Source organism: Chelonoidis abingdonii, chromosome 5, assembly GCF_003597395.2.
Source record: "Chelonoidis abingdonii isolate Lonesome George chromosome 5, CheloAbing_2.0, whole genome shotgun sequence".
Taxonomy (NCBI): domain Eukaryota; kingdom Metazoa; phylum Chordata; order Testudines; family Testudinidae; genus Chelonoidis; species Chelonoidis abingdonii.
The window spans coordinates 110,380,127-110,400,941 of NC_133773.1; the positions used below are offsets into that span (position 1 = coordinate 110,380,127).

The window sequence follows — 20,815 nt, forward strand, 5'->3', positions numbered from 1 at the left end:
AGAAAAAAAGTAAAGTACAAAAATTGAAGGTTGCTTTGTACATCATAAAGAAACCGAGAAAGGGCTAAAGCTCAGCTTTAGAAAGTGAATTGTAGGTTGCTACTAAGGCGGTGTTCTGAATGTTCCAGGGCCTCGGTTTCGACAGTTGTTAAATCAGCCTATGTAGCCAGGGCGTGGGTGAGATGACTGCAGAAGCTGGAGTCTGGGGATGCTGTAGATCAGTGATTCTCAACCTGTGGTCTGCAAAAAAACTTACTGAACAGAATTCAACTATATATACAGACAGTAGATTTATAAAGGGGTCTGTACCTCTGTTTGAAATTTACAAAGGGATCCGCAAATGAAAAAACGTTGATAACCCTACTGTAGATCACTTGATAAACGTAGGAGCCATACCAAAAGTGCTGCCCTCAGGTAATGTTCCCTCTATTTTTTTTGTGTCCAAGTGCAGAATTAATTTTATGTGCACCAATATGGAGGTGATGTGTGGCCGAGGGGTTCGGATTGTGGAGGGGTCTCAGGGCAGGGGCAGAGGGTTGGAGCGCAGGAGGGGGCTCAGGGCTGGGGATGTGGGTTCTGGGATGGGGCTAGGGATGAGAGGTTAAGGGTGCAGGCTGCCCCAGGGCTGTGATGGGGAAAGAGGACTCCCTCAAGCCTTCTCTCACCGCTGCAGCCTGGGGTCGGGGAACAGGCGCCTCTCCCCAGCCACAGCAGCTCTGGGGCCGGGGGAGAAGCCACCCAGCTTAGAGGGAATTTAGCCCTGAGACAGGAACCTGGATATGTAACCTATTATAACTTGAAGTGTCCAAGTTTGTGGGGATTTTTTTGTTTGTTTTTTAATTTCATGCTAATCTCTGCCTTGGGTCTTGACTCCCTTCTCTGGCTGCCATCTTCTGAAGAGGCCCTGCGTCTCATGACTTGGACAGCACGGTTGAGTTTCTCTGTACTGCTGACATACAGGACATTTACTTTCTTATACTCCTTCACTGACTCCACCATAACTCCCTTTAGGGTGGTTCAGCCGCCACTATACCTGTTCCCAATGTGGTTCGTACTGTGGTGTCCTCCAGTGTGGGAGCTCCTACTGACAATTGCTCTATCAGTTGTAGAAATCAGCTCCAAGTTGATGACTTTGGGAATCTGAAACTTTTTCCTCAAGGCTTAACATTAACAAGCTATCTAATTGACTAACGTTCTGTTGGTTTTCTTAATAAAATAAAAGCAATTTTCTGCTGTGTGAGGGAGATGTGATGCCTCTGTCAGCCTTAAGTTATTTTTTCTGATCTGTAACTACCTGTTCACATGTCCTGTTTTCCCTTCTCATGTCTCTTCCCCTTCCCTGTAAGCAATATTTTCTTTTTTAGGATGATTAGTCAGTGAAAATTGTAGGTCATCACCAGTGTATTTGGTGAATTCTTGTGCTTTACCACAAAAACATTTAAATGAATTTCTTGTGATATATCTGGCTGGCATACTTCCCAAACTGGAAGTTTCCTGCCCCCACACTGCATGTGTCTGGTACTGTTTCACTAGCCTGCTCAGAGCAGTGAGATATTCTAGGCATATGAAATCTTGGAGGGACTGGTCAATAGGTGCAGAAATATTCATTGCATAAAGTGACACATGATGAGGGGAAGCTGGTATAGAGCCAAGCAGAAGAATCTCCATCCTCCTTGGATAGCCAGCACTCGGGAAGTTGATATGCCCTCAGAAAGCAGGTGCCTAAAAGAGCCTCTAACTGGTTGCTCAGCAAACCCTCCTTGGGTGCAGAGAGGGTATTGTCTAGTTGCTCTGGCAGACTTCCTTTCCTCATAGGCTTTGCTCTCAAGTTACTGAAAGACAGTGAACTCTTCAAGCTTATGCTCACCATCCCAGTGGTGGGTTCACTTTGCTTTGCATCCTAAATAGCAAGACTTGACCTGCCAGTCATGGAATAATAAAAGTATCCAGCTCAGAAGTAGCTTTGCACACTTTGGAAAAGTCCCACTTTCATATTTAACTTTTTTGGTAGGATATAAATTATTCTCAGTTGCTCTTAATCTTCCCGTTATTGGTTAGTTTATTGAAAGAGCTGATTTCCCAAAACGCAGGAAAATTGATGGGGAAGAATAATTTAAGACACAAAAATGTAATAAGAACTGGGAGTTCTTTATTAGATGTCCAAAATGCTAAGATTCCATAATCAAAAAAGAGGGCAACTAACAGCTCATCCTTGTTCAGATGGAAAAAAGGGGAAGTAGATAGCAGGCAATATAAATTAGAAGATATCAAATGTAGAAAATTGATAAGGGCAGCTAAAGACATCAAGGAAAAATCCATGGCTGGCAGGATTAAGGACAATTAGGCAATACCAGGGAATTTCTAGAAGACTTGAAGAATGCTAGCATTGTGCTGTGCCAGTATTAAAAAAGGGCAAACGAGATGACTTGGGTGAGTATACGGTGGTTGGCCTGATATGAACCCTGGGCAAAATAATGAAAAAAATTATAATATGATTTAATTAACAAAAACCTAAAAGGTAGGTGTACAATTAATGCCACTCAGCAAGATTTTATGGCAAATAGGTCTTGTATCTCTTGTATAAAATCAGTTTTGATAGTTTGATAAGGTTTACTGTATAGATGTAACATACTTAGACTTTTGTAAGACATTTGACTTAGTACTGCATAATATTCTGATTAAAAAATTAGCACTATGGCACATTTTAAATGGATTAAGAACTGGCTAACTCACAGATCTCAAAAGTTGTCATGGGGGAGAATCATTGAGTGGAAATGCTTTTAGTTTCACAGGAATCATTACTGGCCCATTCCTATTTAGTGCTTTCATCAATGATCTGGAAGTAAATATAAAATCACTGTTGATAAAAATTTGTGGATGACCTAAAGATTGGTAGAGTGGTAAATAATGATGAAGCCAGTTCAGACAGATCAGTCTGGATTACTTCGTAATCTGGGCCCAGTCACATAAAATGTGTTTTAATACAGCCAGATGCTAAGTTATACACCTCTACTTCTATATAACATGAATTCGGATATAACGTGGTAAAGCAGTGCTCGGGGAGGTGGGGGAGGCAGCTGTGCACTCCGGTGGATCACAGCAAGTTCGATATAACGCAGTAAGATTTTTTGGCTTCAGAGGACAGCATTATATCGAGGCAGAGGTGTATTTTTAGGAACAAGGAGTGTACACCACATATGCAAAATGGGGCACTGTATCCTGAAAAACAGTGACTCTGAAAAGGATTTACAGGTCATAGTGGGCAAGCAACTGAACATGAGCTCCCAGTGCGATGCAAGAGCCAATGCAATCCTTCCTTGTATAAATGGAAGTAGTGGCTAGAGATGGGGAGGTGATTTTTACCTTGTATATGGTGTTGGTGAGACAGATATTAGGATACTGCATAGAGTTCTGGCTCAACATTTTAAAAAGGATTGTGGTAAAATTGCATAGAGTGCAGAAAAGAGCTACAAAAATGTTTCAAAGGTTAGAGAAAATGCCTCCCAGTGAGAGACTAGAAGAACATCTTATTTTTATTTTATCAAAGAAGGAATTGAGAGGTGACTTGATTAGTGTATAGGAACCTTCATGAATATAGGAAAATACTGGGTGCTGACAGGTTCTTTAATTTAGCAGAGAAAGACATAATAAGAACCAGTCACCTAAAAGCTGAAGCTGGACAAATTCAGATTAGAAATCACTTTCAGTTTAAGAGTGAGGTTATTAACTGTTAGAACAGACTACTGAGGGAAGTAGTGGTTTCTCCATCTCTAGATGTATTCAAAACTGGATGTCTTTCTGGAAGGTCTGCTTAGTCAGATGCAAGTTAATGGATTCAGTAAAGGGGTAACTGGGTAAAATAGTCTGGTATGGAAAAGGTCAGACTAGATTATTTGATTTACCCCTTCTGGTCTTAAAAACTATATATCTGTTTCGGTATGAATGGATCGTCAGGAAGGAATTGAATGAGATTAAGGTAGTGACCTTGCATACCAACTCAGGAAGGGTATTCCTTTTCTTGGCTTAGTGAAAGATAGTAGGGACAAAAAGGCATAAGTTGAAATGGAGACAGCATTAGTCAGTGTGTTGAAGTGTGAAAAGGAAATTTCAGGACAACAGTCTTCTCTGTTCACGCATGAGTGTTCTGACATACATCACTTGGTCTTAGGCTAGGAAAAATTCCTGAATGTCTAAACATATTGGGGTAAGTTCACCCTGATTGTTGACACAGCAATCCTTCATTGCATTCAAGTGCTGAGCCTTGTTTCTGTGGTTGCCATGATAGTCTCCCCCTCCCACATGCACCTTCCCACACAGGAGAGGGATGGGTTGTTTTTTTTTTTCCTTTTCTCTGAGCCAGTATTCTGGATATCTCCTGCATTAATACAGCTCAATGGCTCGCTAGCCTGTTAGTCATTTTTCTCCTCATTCCACCTGTTACCACCTTGCCTTTTTATTGGGGCAAGACTAAAGAAATTGTTTCCATCATTCTACAAGAATGACATACACACACCCAATTGTAAGGACAGAGTTGGCATTGCTGAAGTACCTGTGGCCTGATGGTGTGAATTCTCTATCCAAGGATAACTGTGCCTTTCAGCCTTATAGTTAGAGGGGTTGTTTTTGATGTAAACACAAATCCCTTTCTAGCCTCCATTCACTGAGGCCAGGTCTGCACTACGTACCTATATCGGTATAACCATGTCGCTCAGGGATGTGAAAAAATCCACACCCCTCAGCAGTGTAGTTATACTGACCTAACCCCCCCATGTAGACAGCACTACATTGGTGAGAGAGTTTCTCCTGCTGACATAGCTACCGTCTCTAGTTACAATTAACTAGGCCAGTAGAAGAAGCTCTCCTGTTAGCATAGGACAGACTACATGGTTGTAGTGCTGTACGTGAAGACAAGCCATGACTGCTGGACTTCTATGTATAAATACTAGTCCTTTCCAATCCTCTCCAATATGGAGTACCTCTTAGTCAGTCCCCAAGTATTTCTCCTCTTTCCCCACAAGATGTAAACCAACCTTGTGTCTTGGGCTGATCAGTTGGCTCTTGTTCCCTTCAATATTTATAAATAGTGTTTACTTTATATTAGATAAATACAGCTCTTCTGTTAGAAAGGGAAGAAAAGCTAATCATTCCTGTCTAGGCAAAGAACATACCATCTTACTAGAACATGCTAGATATCTTGGTTACAAAGGACAAAAGTTAGTTGATGTAGTGAGTATGTTACTTATCAATCCACATCTATTCCTTTTTGCTTTTTCCTCTCTCTGTCTACTTCATGACATGTTGCCAAGGAGACACTCTGTAAGTTCTCTCTTCTTCATCTTTAGCTCCCTCCTTCTAGCAAAGAAGTCTTTTGCATAAAAGGTAAGAAGAGTCCATTCTATGGAGAATGAAGAAATGACATTTTTAAGGTTTGCATTAAAGTAAACCCACATTCTAGCAGAGCAGTAATTCTGCTCTGTAGTTGAGTCTCACTTACTGTTTAAAAGATATTTATTCTAAGTGTTCTAGAATATACATGCTTACTCAGATTTTCTTGAAATTTGCTGTACATCATGGGGATGTGGGTAAGATTAATACTCCAAATATGGGGTCATTTGAGCAAGGGATTCCCGATTTAGTTCCCCTAAAAATCAACTGATTACTTTAATGTTTTGCCTACATTGGGAATCAGGTTCTGACTGTAATCCTACCCAAACTAATCTCACTTGTTCAGAATTTCTCATCTAGTGCCCTAGCACCCACTGCCCCTATGGGGAAGCAATATTTTCAAAGCTATTCTGGATAAAGTTTAGAAATCAAGGTAAAGTTGAGCCTGAGTCATGAACCAGAATGAAATGTGCATATGCTGCAAAACTTGGGCTCATTTTGAGCCAGAACATTAGTCAGCAGTGTGCTGTCAAGTAGCTAAGGGTACATCCACACTACCCACTGGATTGGCGGGTAGCGATCTATCGGGGATAGATTTATCGCGTCTTGTCTAGATGCGATAAAATGAGCCTGTAACACGCTCCCTGTTGACTCCAGAACCTCACCAGGGCAAGAGGTGGAAGCAGAGTCGACGGGGCAGCTGCGGCCGTCGATCCCCCGCCGTGAAAACAGGAGGTGAGTCGAAATAAGATACGTTGACTTCAACTACGTTATTCTCATAGCCAAAGTTGCGTATCTTACGTCGAGCGCACGCACACACACTCTCTAGACCAGGCCTAAGTGACTCCAGGTGATATTCTGTGGCCATTGAATCTGAGCAACACCCATGTACTGTGAGTTCAAGTCCTACGTATGGCAACTTTCAGAAAACGGGCAGTGGACATGGGCTGTTCATTGTCTGCTTTCTTCGGGAAGGTTTGCCTTTTTTGAGTTGATATTTTAAAGTGCTCGAAAATCACAGGCTCTGATTTTACTTGTCAAGCAAATTAACATGAGAGAGAAAATGCAAGATTCTAATAAGCAGTTAGGTTTATGTAATCATGACTTGTGATCCTCAGCTGTTTCCTGAACAATGGAACTGAGTATGATCTAAAGAAAGCAAGTTGCTCGGCATTTTGGTAAAGGGATTAACTGTGCCCATAATGTGAACTGATCATAACATTATCAGATTCTTAACTTTTTTGGTGCTGCTAAGGAATATTGGGGTTGGAGCAATGAGGAGGAATATGGGGTTGATGGGAATATTGAAGCAGTGCAGGAGCTGGGAGCTTAGGAGGATGCAAGGCAGGGAGTCTCCACCTCTGTCCCTTATTAGTATAAGGGATCATGCAAACACTGTTCTTGAAAACCCAGTTCAGTGACTAGAGCATTGACAAAGAACAGGGTTTTCAAAAAAGTAACTTTTCTGAGAGTCCTTGGTGAATAAGGAATTGTCCTCAAAAGGACCATAGCTCTTCGAGAGCTCAGAGTTACTGACATAGCAGAATCATAAGGAGGAAAGTCAGATATTCTTGTGGGGGAAGGAAAGTGGAGCCGTCTCTGTCCTCCTTATCCACCGTAATTTCTCTCCATAGCTGCTTTACCAAGAGAAGGGACTCCAGGGCTCCTTATTCTTCCAGTACTCACTGATCAGGGGAAAGAACCCAGGACTCCCTCCTATTTGCATGCTGCCTTGAGCAGCGTTGAAGGAACATCAGCCTCATCCTTCCCTCTTCTGCTTCTAGTGGAAAAGAGGAGGTCAAGCAGTGGAAGAGTGTGGTGAGGAAAGGATGTGATTAGAGCTGTGCAAGGAGGGATGTACTGGGGGCTACAGCTGTGCTGCCGAAACCCTCCATTTCTTTCCTCTTCAGAACACATTCCCACTGACTCCATGTCAGTCCCTGCACTAGTCCTAAATTTTCTGCTCGGCTCCTCCATTGCTGGGGCCCTGGCTGATGCTTGTTCCTCTTTGGGGAGGTGCGCTGGGAAGTGAGGACTGGACCTGCAGAGAGATGTGATGATTCAGGGGCAGTAAAGGGACTAACGTGCAGCCAGTGCCCTTTGTAGCTGGTTACGTCATTGGTAAGGAGCCAGAGACAGTGGAATGGGAGAGTTGGGCTGTGGAACCTGGGAGTACAGAGGGGTAATTTTCCTTTTTAATTTTTTTTTTTTTTTTTAAATAAACTGCCTAAAAGCTTTAATGTAGAATTAAGGATGCCCAGTACTGCCTCATTGCATTTCCGGGACTTGAAGTTTCTCTACTCTCCAATAACCAGAAATAAAGACAATCCCTTCATTAAGCTGTGGTGACCCCTCATGTATGCCAACACTGTTTATAATCCGCTGGCAAGAAGACACCCTTGTGTGCCTCTGACATGATCTACAGAACTTAGTACTGAAATGAAGCATATTTGATCTGTCAAGTTACTTGGGCACCTTTCCTCATCTCGTAGTGACACCTTCGTCAGTGTGATCCAACTAACCCTTCCACCATTCAATATAGCTACTTCACCAACACTAGACTCAGCAGCAGTGCATGCAAATAAATGCTAGAATTCAAATTTGTGAAACATAACATAAGCAATGGTGCCTTTTCTTAATGCTTCATGTCTGCTTATCATGGCATTACCTTACTGAGCCATTCCCAATGGCTTTCTTCAACTCCAGAAGGCAGAGTTAAGGTTGCATTGTGGGTTTGGTGAGTGCCCTAACTTTTTTAATTTCCTGGTTTTCAGAGGTTTGAGCATAGCTGAACTAGACAATCTGGAAGGGCACGAGGCACCGCTGAGCTGCCTTAACTCTGTTAACTGCGTTTTTGGGCAGGTAACACTACAATCTTTGAACAAAGATTATGTATTCCAGTGGTTCTCAAACTTTTGTACCGGTGGCCCCTTTCACATAGCAAGCCTCAGAGTGTGACACCCCCCTCTCCTTATAAATTAAAAACACTTTTTTATATATTTAACACCATTATAAATGCTGGAGGCAAAGCAGGGTTTGCGATGGAGGCTGACAGCTTGTGACCCCCCATGTAATAACCTCGCAACCCCTTGAGGGGTCCCGACCCACAGTTTGAGAACCCCTGATATATTCATTTGTGCGTAGAAAGTGTCCATTGCTCTTTTTGCATGCTGCTACTGTCTAATACTACTCTCAATCTATGCAGATCTTTCAATAAAAGTGAGCGGTTGTTACAAAGATCTAAGGTAGACGATGGCCTTTATACAGTAACTAAACTCTTAGATAAAGTTACTGTAGCTTTCATCACTCATTGGGAGGAATGATGATTCAGGACTGCTGCTGTTTTTGCCTTTTGTCTACTTGCATATTCAGTTGTGCCATTTAGGGTTACATGAAGTATGTTTCTATGAAGCTTAACTCTTTACAGTTAGTCTTTCAGTATAAATCCATATGTGGTCACAAATCAGTTCTTGGGCTGAATACTCAAAGCTTAACCGTTCACCTGTAAGTTTTGGATTCTGTGGCAAGCTCTGTGATCAGGCTTTCGTGATATTAGCATGGATAGTACCTATGGAAAAAGAAATTGTCTTTAAATGTTTCTATGAAGTGCAGACTCCTAACAGCATTGTTGAGAATATATGTTTGCATTGTTCAGTTATGCTTCTTTGAGTATTGTCAGTGCTTGCTTGTGAGAAGCACCAGCATGCTGCATAAGCCCAGGGCCCCTAGGAAAGCTTAAATTACCAGTAGATGTGCAGACTTCATTTTCAGCTATGGAATACTCTAGGTAAGGCTATATAAGGAGGCATAGCCCTCATGCATGCTCAGTTTTTAAAGTAGCTGAACCAATCCTTGAACTTTCAACTCATTGGTGATTACTTGTATTTTGTTTTGTTTTTTTTCCCCCTAGTTAAAATCTAGTTTTAATGTAAATAATTAAAACTGGTTTTAAGTGTTTAGGCAGTTAGGTTTCAACTGAACCAAAAATTTATCCCGTGTATCCCTAAGTGGGTTAGTTTTTTCTACTATAATCACAGGATGTGGGGAAAATTACTAGATTTAATGACTACCCTTCTTGGGGAAGATGTCCAGACTAGACCAGATAATCACGATGCTTAGATCAAGGAAATTTTTCCAACAGGTTTTCTGCCTGCTTGCAGTTCACCGCTCATTCCTGCAAAGATCATGTTTATCTGTTCAAGCTCCAGGCTGATGAAAAGTTGTATGAGCTTCCAGGGTAGATTTGAAGTTGGAGCAGGTTCCAGGCTCTTTTTGGAAGTCTTGATCCCAGAGCATGCTTAAGTCTATTTCAGAAAGATCATCAATGCTGCCTGCCAGGTTTGGGAAGCCAAGAGCGTAGCTTTGTGTCCTACACCAGTAGTTTTCAACCTTTTTTTTTTCATTTGCAGACACCTAAAAAATTTTGAATGATGGTGCAGTCCCCCTTGGAAATCTTAGACATAGTTGGCAGTTACACAGGGGTCTGCGAACCGCAGGTTGAAAACCACTATTCTACACTGAAACCTTCCTTTTCATTATTGAGACTTAGGCTACTCAGCACTGGTGACGCCCCAGATGGAGTACTGTGTCCTGTTCTGGACACCACAATTTAGGAATGAAATGGACAAATTGGAGAGAGATCAGAGGAAAGCAGGAAAAATTAAGTCTTCATCCTCCGTTCTGAGAATTAGGCCATAACCAGAGTTGGGTTAGTTCCAGTTCCACACCCTCATTAAGAGGAGATACAAGTAGAGAACTTCCACTCTATCCCCATCTCAAGCTCTGTCTTCCATGCAGCCAAGTAGATGCCTACCTTGATTCAACCAAGTGTAGGGTGGTAGACACGGAACTTAAAATAAAACAAAGAATGAATTAGAGGGCTACTGTAATCTGCTTTGATGTCATCTGGGATGGAGTCATTGGGTTGCTCTGTGGACCCTTTGCTTCAGATTTCCTCTTTCTCAATTCCATTTTTGGCACAGCGTAGCACAGTCAACTTTCTTCAGGGTTTCTAGTCTTATTTTTCACATGGACCATCTGTTCACCACCCTATTCTTATTCCAGCTGTATTTCTTGGGCACTTGGGTCTCATGGCCACCCACTTTTGGGGCCACCAGTCAGAGGTAGAATAGGAGTAGAGATCACTGCTTAGTCCTGTTTCTCCCCCTCTGCTACACCCCCGCCCCCAGCCATACAACAACATCTGAGAGATCAGCCTCTAACCTGCTGATTAGCCTCCACAGAGAGTCTACTGGGAATCCACAGATGAGGAAAACACTTCAGGCTATAATCCCAACAACATTATATTTTTCTCTAGAGGATATGATGATTGGGACACTTGCTTGACAGGTCTGGAAAATGCTTAAATCCTTTCAAGACCTCATTATGGCTCATTAGATATAGAGCTTTCCAAGATCTCCAGGTTGTCATCTAACCTGGAACATTGATAGGTACTCGGTCTGGTTGAATTTAAAGGTCTTATGGTTATGGCCAAGGATTTATGGATAACACCAGTCTCTGCCTGCCAGTTTCTTGGAAGGCAGATTGCTTAAGTTTAAGAATTTGAATTTTTTTTTAACCTAGCACCTAAACCCAACTTCTTTAGTTATGTTTCTGGAAAATAAAATATGGGCTTTGGACAATCTCACAAAACTACCATAAATTACCAAGATGTCTGGGAAATTGATCTTTCCGGCTGGAATTCTTGCTCACCTTCTGCTTTACAAACTATCAAGCCGTGGTAGTTTAATATGACTTGGGTATCTAAGTCAATATCTCTTCCTTGCTAGGGCATGTTCCTGAAGAGCTTAAAAGGCCCAGACACCCCACATTTGGTAGCATAGCCATAGAGTGCCTTATTTTTTTAGTTCTGTATCATTGAGTGCATGTGAAGGTTTGAACTGAGTATTCAGATGCCTTTTAAATTGAATAACAGCTGGTAGTAGATATATTAAGGAACTCTGAGAAATTCAGATTAGTGTAGTAAGTCTTTAAACACTACAATAGTATGCAGAATCACAGAAATGTAGGGCTGGAAGAGAGCTCGAGAGGTTATCTAATCCGGTATTTCTCAACCTCTTTGATACCAGGAACCAGCTTGCTGCCTTCCAAACTGTATCAGGGAGATCTTAGAGACCAGTTCCACTGATGGGTCATTGTGATCTAATCTATTCCCCTGTGCTGAGACAGGACTAAGTATATCTAGTCCTAGACCATCCCTGACAGGTGTTTGTCTAACCTACATTTAAAAACCTCCAGTGACAGGGATTCCACAATCTTGCTTGTTAGCCTGTTCCAGACTTTCTAAATCTCCCTTGCTGCAGATTAAACCGATTATTTCTTATCCTACCTTCAGTGCATAGAGAACTCTTGATTACTGTCTTTATACATATTTGAAGACTAGCGGGTCCCCTCATTGTCTTTCCTCAAGACTAAACATGCCCAGGTTTTTTTAACCTTTTCTCATAAAGTGTTTTCTAAACCTTTTGTTGCTCTCCTCTGGACTCTCTCTCCATTTTGTCAACATCTTTCTTAATGTATGGCACCCAAAACTGGACAGATTGCTTTATCTGAGGCCACTTCAGTGTCTTTATATGACAATTCAATTAAACACACCTTATAATATTAGCTTTTTTCACCACTGCATCACATAGTTGGACTGTATTCAGTTTGTATTCCCTTTAACTCACAGATCTATTTCAGTGGTACAACTCTCTTGCCAGTTATTCCCCATGTTGTATTTGTGCATTTGTTTTATTTTTTTTCTTCCAAAGTGTGGTACTTTTCACTTGTCTTTATTGAATTTATCTTGTTTATTTCAGATCAACTTTCCAATTTTGTCAAGGTCTTTTTGAATTCTAATCCTGTCTTCCAAAGTGCGTGCCACCTATTTCAGCTTGGTGTCATCTCCAGATTTTTATAAGCATGCTCTCCATTCCATTATTCAAATAATTAATGAAAATATTTAGCACCTAATCCAGGACAGACCTCCTTGGGACCTCACTAGATACATCCTTCCAGTTTAACAGCACACCATTGATAACTACCCTTTGGGTAGGGTTTTTCAACCAGTTGTGCTCCCACTTAATTGTAATTTCATCTAGACCACATTTCCCTAGTTTGCTTAAATGCTCTTTCAGTAAAGTATTACAGTATGTAGCCTGCACTTGTAGGTCTTGCTCTTTCTTGAATGTTTTGGTGAAAATTGATTTTGATTTTGCCAAATTATACGTCTTTAAAAATTGCTCTCCGCTCATCTACATTAAATGCAACTGCAACAGGCAAAATTCTAATGAAATAGGTATGGAGTGTAATTGGCATGCACTGTGTATTTATGGATGGTAACAGCTATATATGTACATAGTGTTTACTGGAAGCTTGTGGTGAATGAGCATGTTGTATGATATGTACATGGGACCTAGCCTCTTTCAAAGCTTAATTTAATGTACACCTTTAGGAGATGTCTCTTTATGTGAATACGTTATGGTGAAGTTTCATTGATCATATGCTCTTTCTCAAATCATGCATCATACCCTATGACTTATCTACAGCCTTGTAAAAAATTTTCTCTGAATAATGAATAGTAAATGAAGCAAGGGCTCCGGAGAAACCTCTCGTGTTTATGTAATCACTTTGCAATCCACGGAGTAGTACAAGATGCTACAATGATTGTAAGAAAAAGTTGTAAGAAAAAATTGTTTGGTACTTGAAAAATACAGCATGGTTGTGTAATTCAAGACATTGTAATGTGTCCATAGAGAGGGTTAAAGTTACGCCTATGGCCTTAACTCTAGCATTTCTTGATTCTTGAATGCTTAGCTGTGAATCCTTAATGCTCTCATAGCACATTTTTGTTAGTATACATTTATAAATTAGCATATCTCAGGACCACTTTTTAGAAATGAGCTCTCTTTTCTTTGAAAAGTCTGTTTTGCTCATAGTTGAAAGTGAATATTTTAAATGCTTTTATGTGCTGCAGACCCCTAGTATGTGAGAGGCAATGATTTGGAAGAAAGGGAGCTGGTTATAGATAAGGCTAAAGTAGTGCTTGTTGGCAGGGGGGAAGCATTTAGAGAAATAATATGCCATCTATTGAGGATGGAGACACTCCACGTCTTTCCATCAAAATGGTTTGTAGCCACAGGATCTTCCTGAGTTCATTATTGCTCTAGACTAGAAGTAGCCATTGTTGCCCTTCACCATGTGTAGCTGGGAAGGAGATTATAAGGTCCACACGGTAACTATAGTAATGGTCATCCATGCATTTGTCATTTCTGTGTTATCCTAATCAGAACTCATTAAAATAGTCTTCTCTTGAAATTATATTCGGAAGCGCCAGCTGGTACAGAATACAGCTTTCTCTTTTTTTGAAGAGAAATGTGTGGCTTTGAAAAAGACACCTGGCTTTTTTATTTGCTGCTTATTGACAGACTGCTTGCTTCTCTTAAACTCAGTTTAAACATAAAATTAGTTGTGAGATTGCTACGGTTAGTATTAAAATTTAAGCACTTTGTGACCAGCAGCAGGGCTTTATCGTTTGAGGGGGCCAGTCTTTGGCATTTGTTAGTGGCATCCCATCAGAGCTTGTCTTTTGACTTTCAAGGTGTGATGCAAGGTGCATTTATTTTATCATTTGACTGTTGATTTTACCAGTGACATATTTAACTTTTGTTAATATTTGTAATGGAAGTGCCTAGATAACATAAGTACGCTGGACATTGGTAAGTGTGGTTCCAACTTCAGGAAGGGCAGTGTGCCTAACAGCTTCATTGACTTCTGCATTGAGCTAGCTACTCATTTCTGAATATTCACCCATTTCATAAGCTACAGTATAGGTTCTTTGAGTCTATTGAAGCAGTTTGACTTAAGACTTTAAGTTCCTCCTTTGTTTAACAGACCAGTAGCCCATTTTAGCCCAGATTCTTGGAGACTTTTTATGAAAATAAACATGGAATTTGCAAGGCTTACCTTTGTCTAGAAGAAGTTTATCTTAAGTACCTAGTATATTTAAACTTACAAAGGCACATTATAGACTAACAAACGTATTGGATCATGAGCTTTCGTGGGTGAATACATGCATCCGATGAAGTGGGTATTCACCCACGAAAGCTCATGCTCCAATTTGTTAGTCTGTAAGGTGCCACAGGACTTTTTGCCACTTTTACAGATCCAGACTAACATGGCTACCTCTCTGATATTTAAACTTACAAGAAGATCTGAAACGTAGGTCTGTATAACCAGATATCACTTCAACTAACGTCAGAAGAAAGCTGGCAAACCATGTGTAGTTTCTGCTTCGTTGTGCTGACGTAGGATGTTCATCTGTCAACATTGTAAAATGATGCACATAGTGTTATAAATTGTAAACACTGAATTGATATCAAATAATAATATGCAGGAAAGTGAAACACTAGTAAAATGTTGCTTTATTTCCCATGGTTTTTTATAGGTTCCATCTAATAGATGTTTCAGCAATACGTTGCTGCTTTCTTTAACATGAGAAGTAACTTTAACCTTCTTACCTTTGGTTCAGAGAGAGAATTCCAGAGACTTAGATTAACTTTAAAAAAAAATATTCTTCTTGGTTAATCGGACAATTTAACAGCATAATCCACAAAGGGCGCTTAGTTATATAATTATCAGAGGGGTAGCCGTGTAAGTCTGGATCTGTAAAAGTAGCAAAGAGTCCTGTGGCACCTTATAGACTAACAGACGTATTGGAGCATGAGCTTTTGTGGGTGAATACCCACTTCGTAGGATGCAAGTGGGTATTCACCCACGAAAGCTCATGCTCCAATACGTCTGTTATTCTATAAGGTGCCACAGGACTCCTTGTAGTTATATAAGGTGAGGGATCTCTGGCCTTATTTAGACATACATTGAAGTAATTTTTGACTTTTGTTAAACACTGTTTTCCTCTTTTAAGCAAAACTGTTCATTTCAGCCCTCTTTAGTGTGAAGGCTCTTTAGGGGATCTCTCAGTAGCTAATACTGACATTTTTTCAGTTATACCAACAGAGGTTGCTATAGTTTCCTATTCGGAGAATATTTCATTGGATCACTAGCAACTGGCCTAAAATTCTGCTATTATAATTTCCTATTTTAATTAAACCTTCCCATAATTAGGGGTCATTTCACATATTTTAAATGAAATTTATGTTAAAGTAAAATTGAGTTGTAAATGAATGGGCAGCATTAAGTATTTTCTGTAGTTGAGAAACTAGATACCATGGTACTATAGAAATGCGCAAAATATGTTCTTCCAGCATTCATTCAGATTGATTGAGAATAGTTCAGTGATTTTGAGTTCAGATGGAATTTTAAAAGAAACTCTAAAATATTGGACTGGGTTCTCTCTGGTTTTTGAACATCCATGTTTATACTGTAAAGGTGTTTGTTCTCATTAGGTACAATGAAGCAAATCTTCCATATAATTGCATTAGTGAAACGTGACATTAAAGCTTAATTGGCTTATTTAAAATATCTTGCACATCAATTTCTTTTAGATTGTGAAAATTGAAAAGGTCATGAATGCAGTTTAATATTCCTGGGTGAGAGATTTCAATTTTAGTACAATTTATAGAGAATTAATTAGGAAACTGACTAAAAGAAAAAGGGTGTTGAATGCAAATAAGGTTGTTACCTCAACTTCTGTATTCTAATGAACATGTATCATGGACTGTTGTGGAAATCCCTCTGGAAGTTCTGCAAGCACCCAGATTTGTTTTAAAAGTAAAAATGATATCTGCTGTTTTATAGCTGGAAATAATTTAGTTGCCATGCAAAGTTTTTAAAATAAACCAAGTCTTTTCATGACTTTTTATTCTTACCAACTTTTGCTTTGTAGGAGATTGATGAAGCCTGTAAGAGGATAAAGCGTGAAATTGATGATTTGGGTCCTGAAGTGGGTGACATCAAAATCATTCCGTTATATTCCACGCTTCCTCCACAGCAACAGCAGAGGATTTTTGAACCTCCTCCTCCTAAAAAACCAAGTGGAGCAATAGGAAGAAAGGTAATTGTATCCGAAAATGTTTGTACCTTAGTGTGCTGTTTACTATCTATCTGGTTATAGTAGTGGGGGGATTAAATATAGTGAGTTTCCGTTAATATCAAATGTATTCGGACAGCAACAAATAGAAAGCTAAGTCTCAACTCTTATTTTGAAGCAGTCTTGAGCAATGTAATCAAATGTTTCTTAGGTTAAGGACTTACAGGGATGCTGTCAAATTAAATATTACATTTGCTTTGATATGCACTGGCTTTCAGTTTATTTCCGGGTGCAGTTCAAGGCACAGACTTCCACTTACAAAGCCCTGAATTGTTGAATGTTAACGCTCTGAATCAAATGGGACCTGGCTATCAGAAAATACTTTGCTCATCGAATACCATGATAATTCAAATCAGCTGAAACAGGATCTGACAAAATCCTTATTTAAATGCAGTGGGTTGCCAGTTAAGGGATCTTGAATGTGGAATTTGGTCTCAGCAGAATCCTTATCTGTTGCTCTTCAAGGGATGCTGTAAGGCAAGGTCTCTTGATTTTTGTTTTTTCTAGTCTTTTAAGAATTCCATGGGTTAAGATAAACAATCAAAAAATAATAATAATGGAAGTCAGAAGCCGTTTTTTCCTTCTCTGGGAAATACCCTGAACTGAGATCCCCTTTCCTTTATTATACTAACTCCTTTGGCCTATTGGGATTACCATAAAAATTACATGTTACGACCTGAGATTGGTAGTTTTGGTGCATCTGGATATAAATGACAGTAGAAGTCACTTAGATTAAAAAAACTATGTGGAAAATTAAGGTCACGTAAATATTGGACTCTACACTGGCTATGTTAAATTGTAACAAAGTTGAACAGAAGATTTTGAAGGTCAAAGCTGAATCATTGTATGTGCTCTAGGCAGGGTTTGTTCCTTGATTATTGCCTTTTCAGTGCAGTACAGTGTATGTAGAATACTAGTGACAACTTCTTGTGCTCTGGATGAATAAATCACTTATTAAATCTAGTGAAATGCTCCTTTTTTCCTATTGAAGTTGATTGCAGAAAGCATACAATCTGAAATCATGAACCTAATGCAGCAACAAGATTGTATTAGTAAATGACTTGAATAAATGAAATTGCTTTTCAGTGATGAACAAGTGATAGCATTGTATTTCATTAAATTTTCCTTTATGTCTGGTTTTCTTGATAAGTGCATAACAGATACACAGCTTTAAGCATCCCTTGCTGACAAAACCAGTGCTAGTGTTCAACAATGCATCTAACCTTAGCAAGTATTGTGTTACAAGGATTGCTAGACTGGAAAAGTATAAATTGTGGGCAAAATCAGTCATAAAAACATGCAGGCAATGGCTTCTAATCTAAAGTATCTAAGTAAAAATGGTGCCTGTTCTCTCTCTAGTCTGATTTGTATTTGGTTGCTTTAGTGACAGAAATGCTTACTATTTTTCTCCTGCAGAGCCAATATAGTAATGAAAAAGTAAGCTTTATTCTCTTCTGGTTTATGTTTTATTAACTTGTTAAATAAATTCTGATTTCTGGATCTTTATTAGTGGCCAAAATACTCAACCCAGAGTGCAGCCTCAGGTTGTTGGGAGTTAAAATGTCCAGATGAAAGGTGATTTTCTGAATTTTAGCTGTGTGGATGGAACAAGGCCAGAACTTGGTTTATGGCATAGCATCTTGTATGAAAGTTATTGGTACAGCCAGTATTGGTGTACTTACCCTTCAGATAGCTTGTTTTAGATAATCATACTTTTAAGATATTTTTTCAAAGTATAAACTATATATGCCAAGTTTTCTGTTAACCCAAGATTAGATAAACAAGAAGCAATGCTGCTTCGATGCCATCATGTTATACTTTTCCAAGTGTTGTATTGATGTCTAATTACTCTGTTTAAAATCTTTTAAATTAGAATCACATTTTTAAGGCTGTAAAATTTAAAAACAAGTGATTTAGGAGCCCACATCACTTTTCAGACTGAATTTGGGCCCCTAAGTTACTTCATAGGTTTTTTTAAAAAAAATTGCCAACCATTCCTAGTGGTTGCAAAGCAAATAAACACAATAATTGTCATGATAACTCCAGTTCCTCTAAAATTATTAGATTTTGCAGGCACATTTCAAAAGGTTTGGTATTATTAATTAAGCATTTCATTATAGAAAGAAGGAATCTGACTATATTACACAAGCATAATATCTTAATTCAGGTATATTTTAAAGTCAGGTCTGACAGTTGTATAGCTTAATTCTTTAACAGGCCTAACATTTAGCAAAGCTGTAGTCAAATTGGAGAGAGACTAAATTGTTGTATCCCTTGGCATAACCCTAGAGAAAATCAGTAAATATCTTTGTTGTAGGCCCCCCACTGCTGGCATAAACACAAAGTACAGACCCGTTACATGTTTTTATATTTTTTTAATAAAGAGTGATTAGATCTATTCCCTTGCAATTACTGAATAAACTGTTACCTGGCATATGGGCAAAGAGGAGCATGTTTTCCTTCAGATCAGTATGCCAGAGATCTGCTGCCGTATGTGCTATTCATGCTGTCTCATGGAAGGTGGGGGTGCTGGAACAATTTTTATAGTGGTGGTGCTGAGAGCCGTTGAACCAAATTGTAAACCCTGTTTATAATGGAATCCCCTTCAAGCCAGCCGCACCTCCAGCACCCCTAGTTCCAGCACTTATAATGGAAGGATACTTTGCGTTTCCTATTAGTTGATTGCTTTTCACTGATCAAATATATATTAAAAACAGAATGTTTTTATAACATATTTGGAATAAATGAAAAGAGAACTCTGGTCATGTATCATGAAAGTCTACTCTTGTCAATTGACCTATGTAAATAGAGCACACCAGAATTGAAATCCCAAGTTGTTTTATTGTCATAAACAGTTTCAAATTCAATGGAGGCACTGGGTAAAGCCATTGTATATAGAAATACGATTTTTAATCTAATAGTCAAATAAATAACTAAACAAGTCTCTAAAAAGAAAATTATGTGAAGCAAATTGTTAAATAGGTACTTAAATATCAAGTTAATAGAACCACTTTGTAATTACAGAACCAGGTAAATTGTTAAATAGTCATAACTTATATTTTGTGTAATTGAGCACCGATTTATTCTTTTAATTTCAAAACAATTTTTCATGTTTTAACTTCCATTTTGGTGTTAAGTGTCGGATTTTTTCAAAGGCTTTTACATACTTAAAACAGCGTTAAGCACGTATGCTTATCATTTAGTTTCAAGTGACATTTACAATAGAAACTTACAATAGGTTTGGGCAGTGCATATTTTTTTCACCTGATATGCTGAGTGGCATCTTTGGAGATTGTGACGTGCAATAACTATTACTGGATCTATGTGGACTGAGCACATAGGAGCAAAGTGAGCCCATACAGTTTTCAGCAGCAGAAGTGCCTTAATTGGCAATAGGCTCTTCAGGGGAATATTAAATGTTATGGGTGGAACCAAAGGCTTCCACTCCCAGTTGGGACTTCTGGAATGTGGGCATGGATGCCAAGCACATCTGCAGAGCTAAAAATGTTATGCATGTTAGGCTCATATAAAAATGTATTTATAATAAACAATTAAGTATCTCATAGCAAGCTGGAACAGGGTGTGTATGTAGTTTATGGAGGTGGATTAATTTAACCCTTTAACACAGACACTAGTTTAATTTACATTTTAAATAATTAATAGAATTAATGTGAAAATAAATCAAGCTGTTCTCTTATAATTTTAATTTGTTCAAGTATTTATGGCTTTTATTTAAGTGGCGAGTTTGTACTGATGACATCTGGATGAATGTATTAATTTTTGTTTGAACCGTTCTGTATGACGTACTGTTTCTTGTTTGAGTTTGATACAATTCCAGTTCAGTACAGAAGTACTTTCCAACTTATGTATTATTTTAACTGTGTAGCAGCATTTACAGTATGGGCTTGCATAGAAATCTTCTTGCTGGGGTAATGAGTAGCAAAGCGGTTAGGGGAAGGGAGCTGGGGGGCTATATCCTGTCACTGACTTCGTCTTCTCTGGGACAAATATTGTTTGCCTCAAGTTTCTAATCCATCAAATGTAGATATTTACCATTATAAAATACTTTGCAATTCACAGGTGAAAGGCATGTTTAAATTCCCTTTGTGTTACGCTAGAGAAGTTCTAGAGATGTTACTTTTGTAGTTAAACAAGTAAAAAACATGTAGAAGAATTACTTTTAACTTCATTTATTTACAGTCACTGTAGTTCAATGACAACTTAATGCTTTATGGTGGAGTGTGTTCCACTTAATTCTTATACACACACAGGTATAATTTAAGTGAATGGAATCTTGTCATGAAAATCAGTTTGATTTAACACAAGTTGGACTCTAAATGTCCAACTGTTTTATTGCAATAATTTTAAAAATATGACCTG

The 20,815-nt window shown here is 39.0% G+C and overlaps 1 protein-coding gene across 1 annotated transcript in view; it reads left to right on the top strand.

The window, feature by feature from the left end:
• The window catches only part of DHX15 (DEAH-box helicase 15), a 60,520-nt gene that overhangs the window by 18,303 nt on the left and 21,402 nt on the right, over nt 1-20,815 (top strand). Inside the window, exon 6 of the mRNA XM_032795539.2 lies at nt 16,232-16,399. Within this exon, the coding sequence (XP_032651430.1) occupies nt 16,232-16,399 (168 nt within the window). The remainder of the gene's footprint in view (nt 1-16,231; nt 16,400-20,815) is intronic.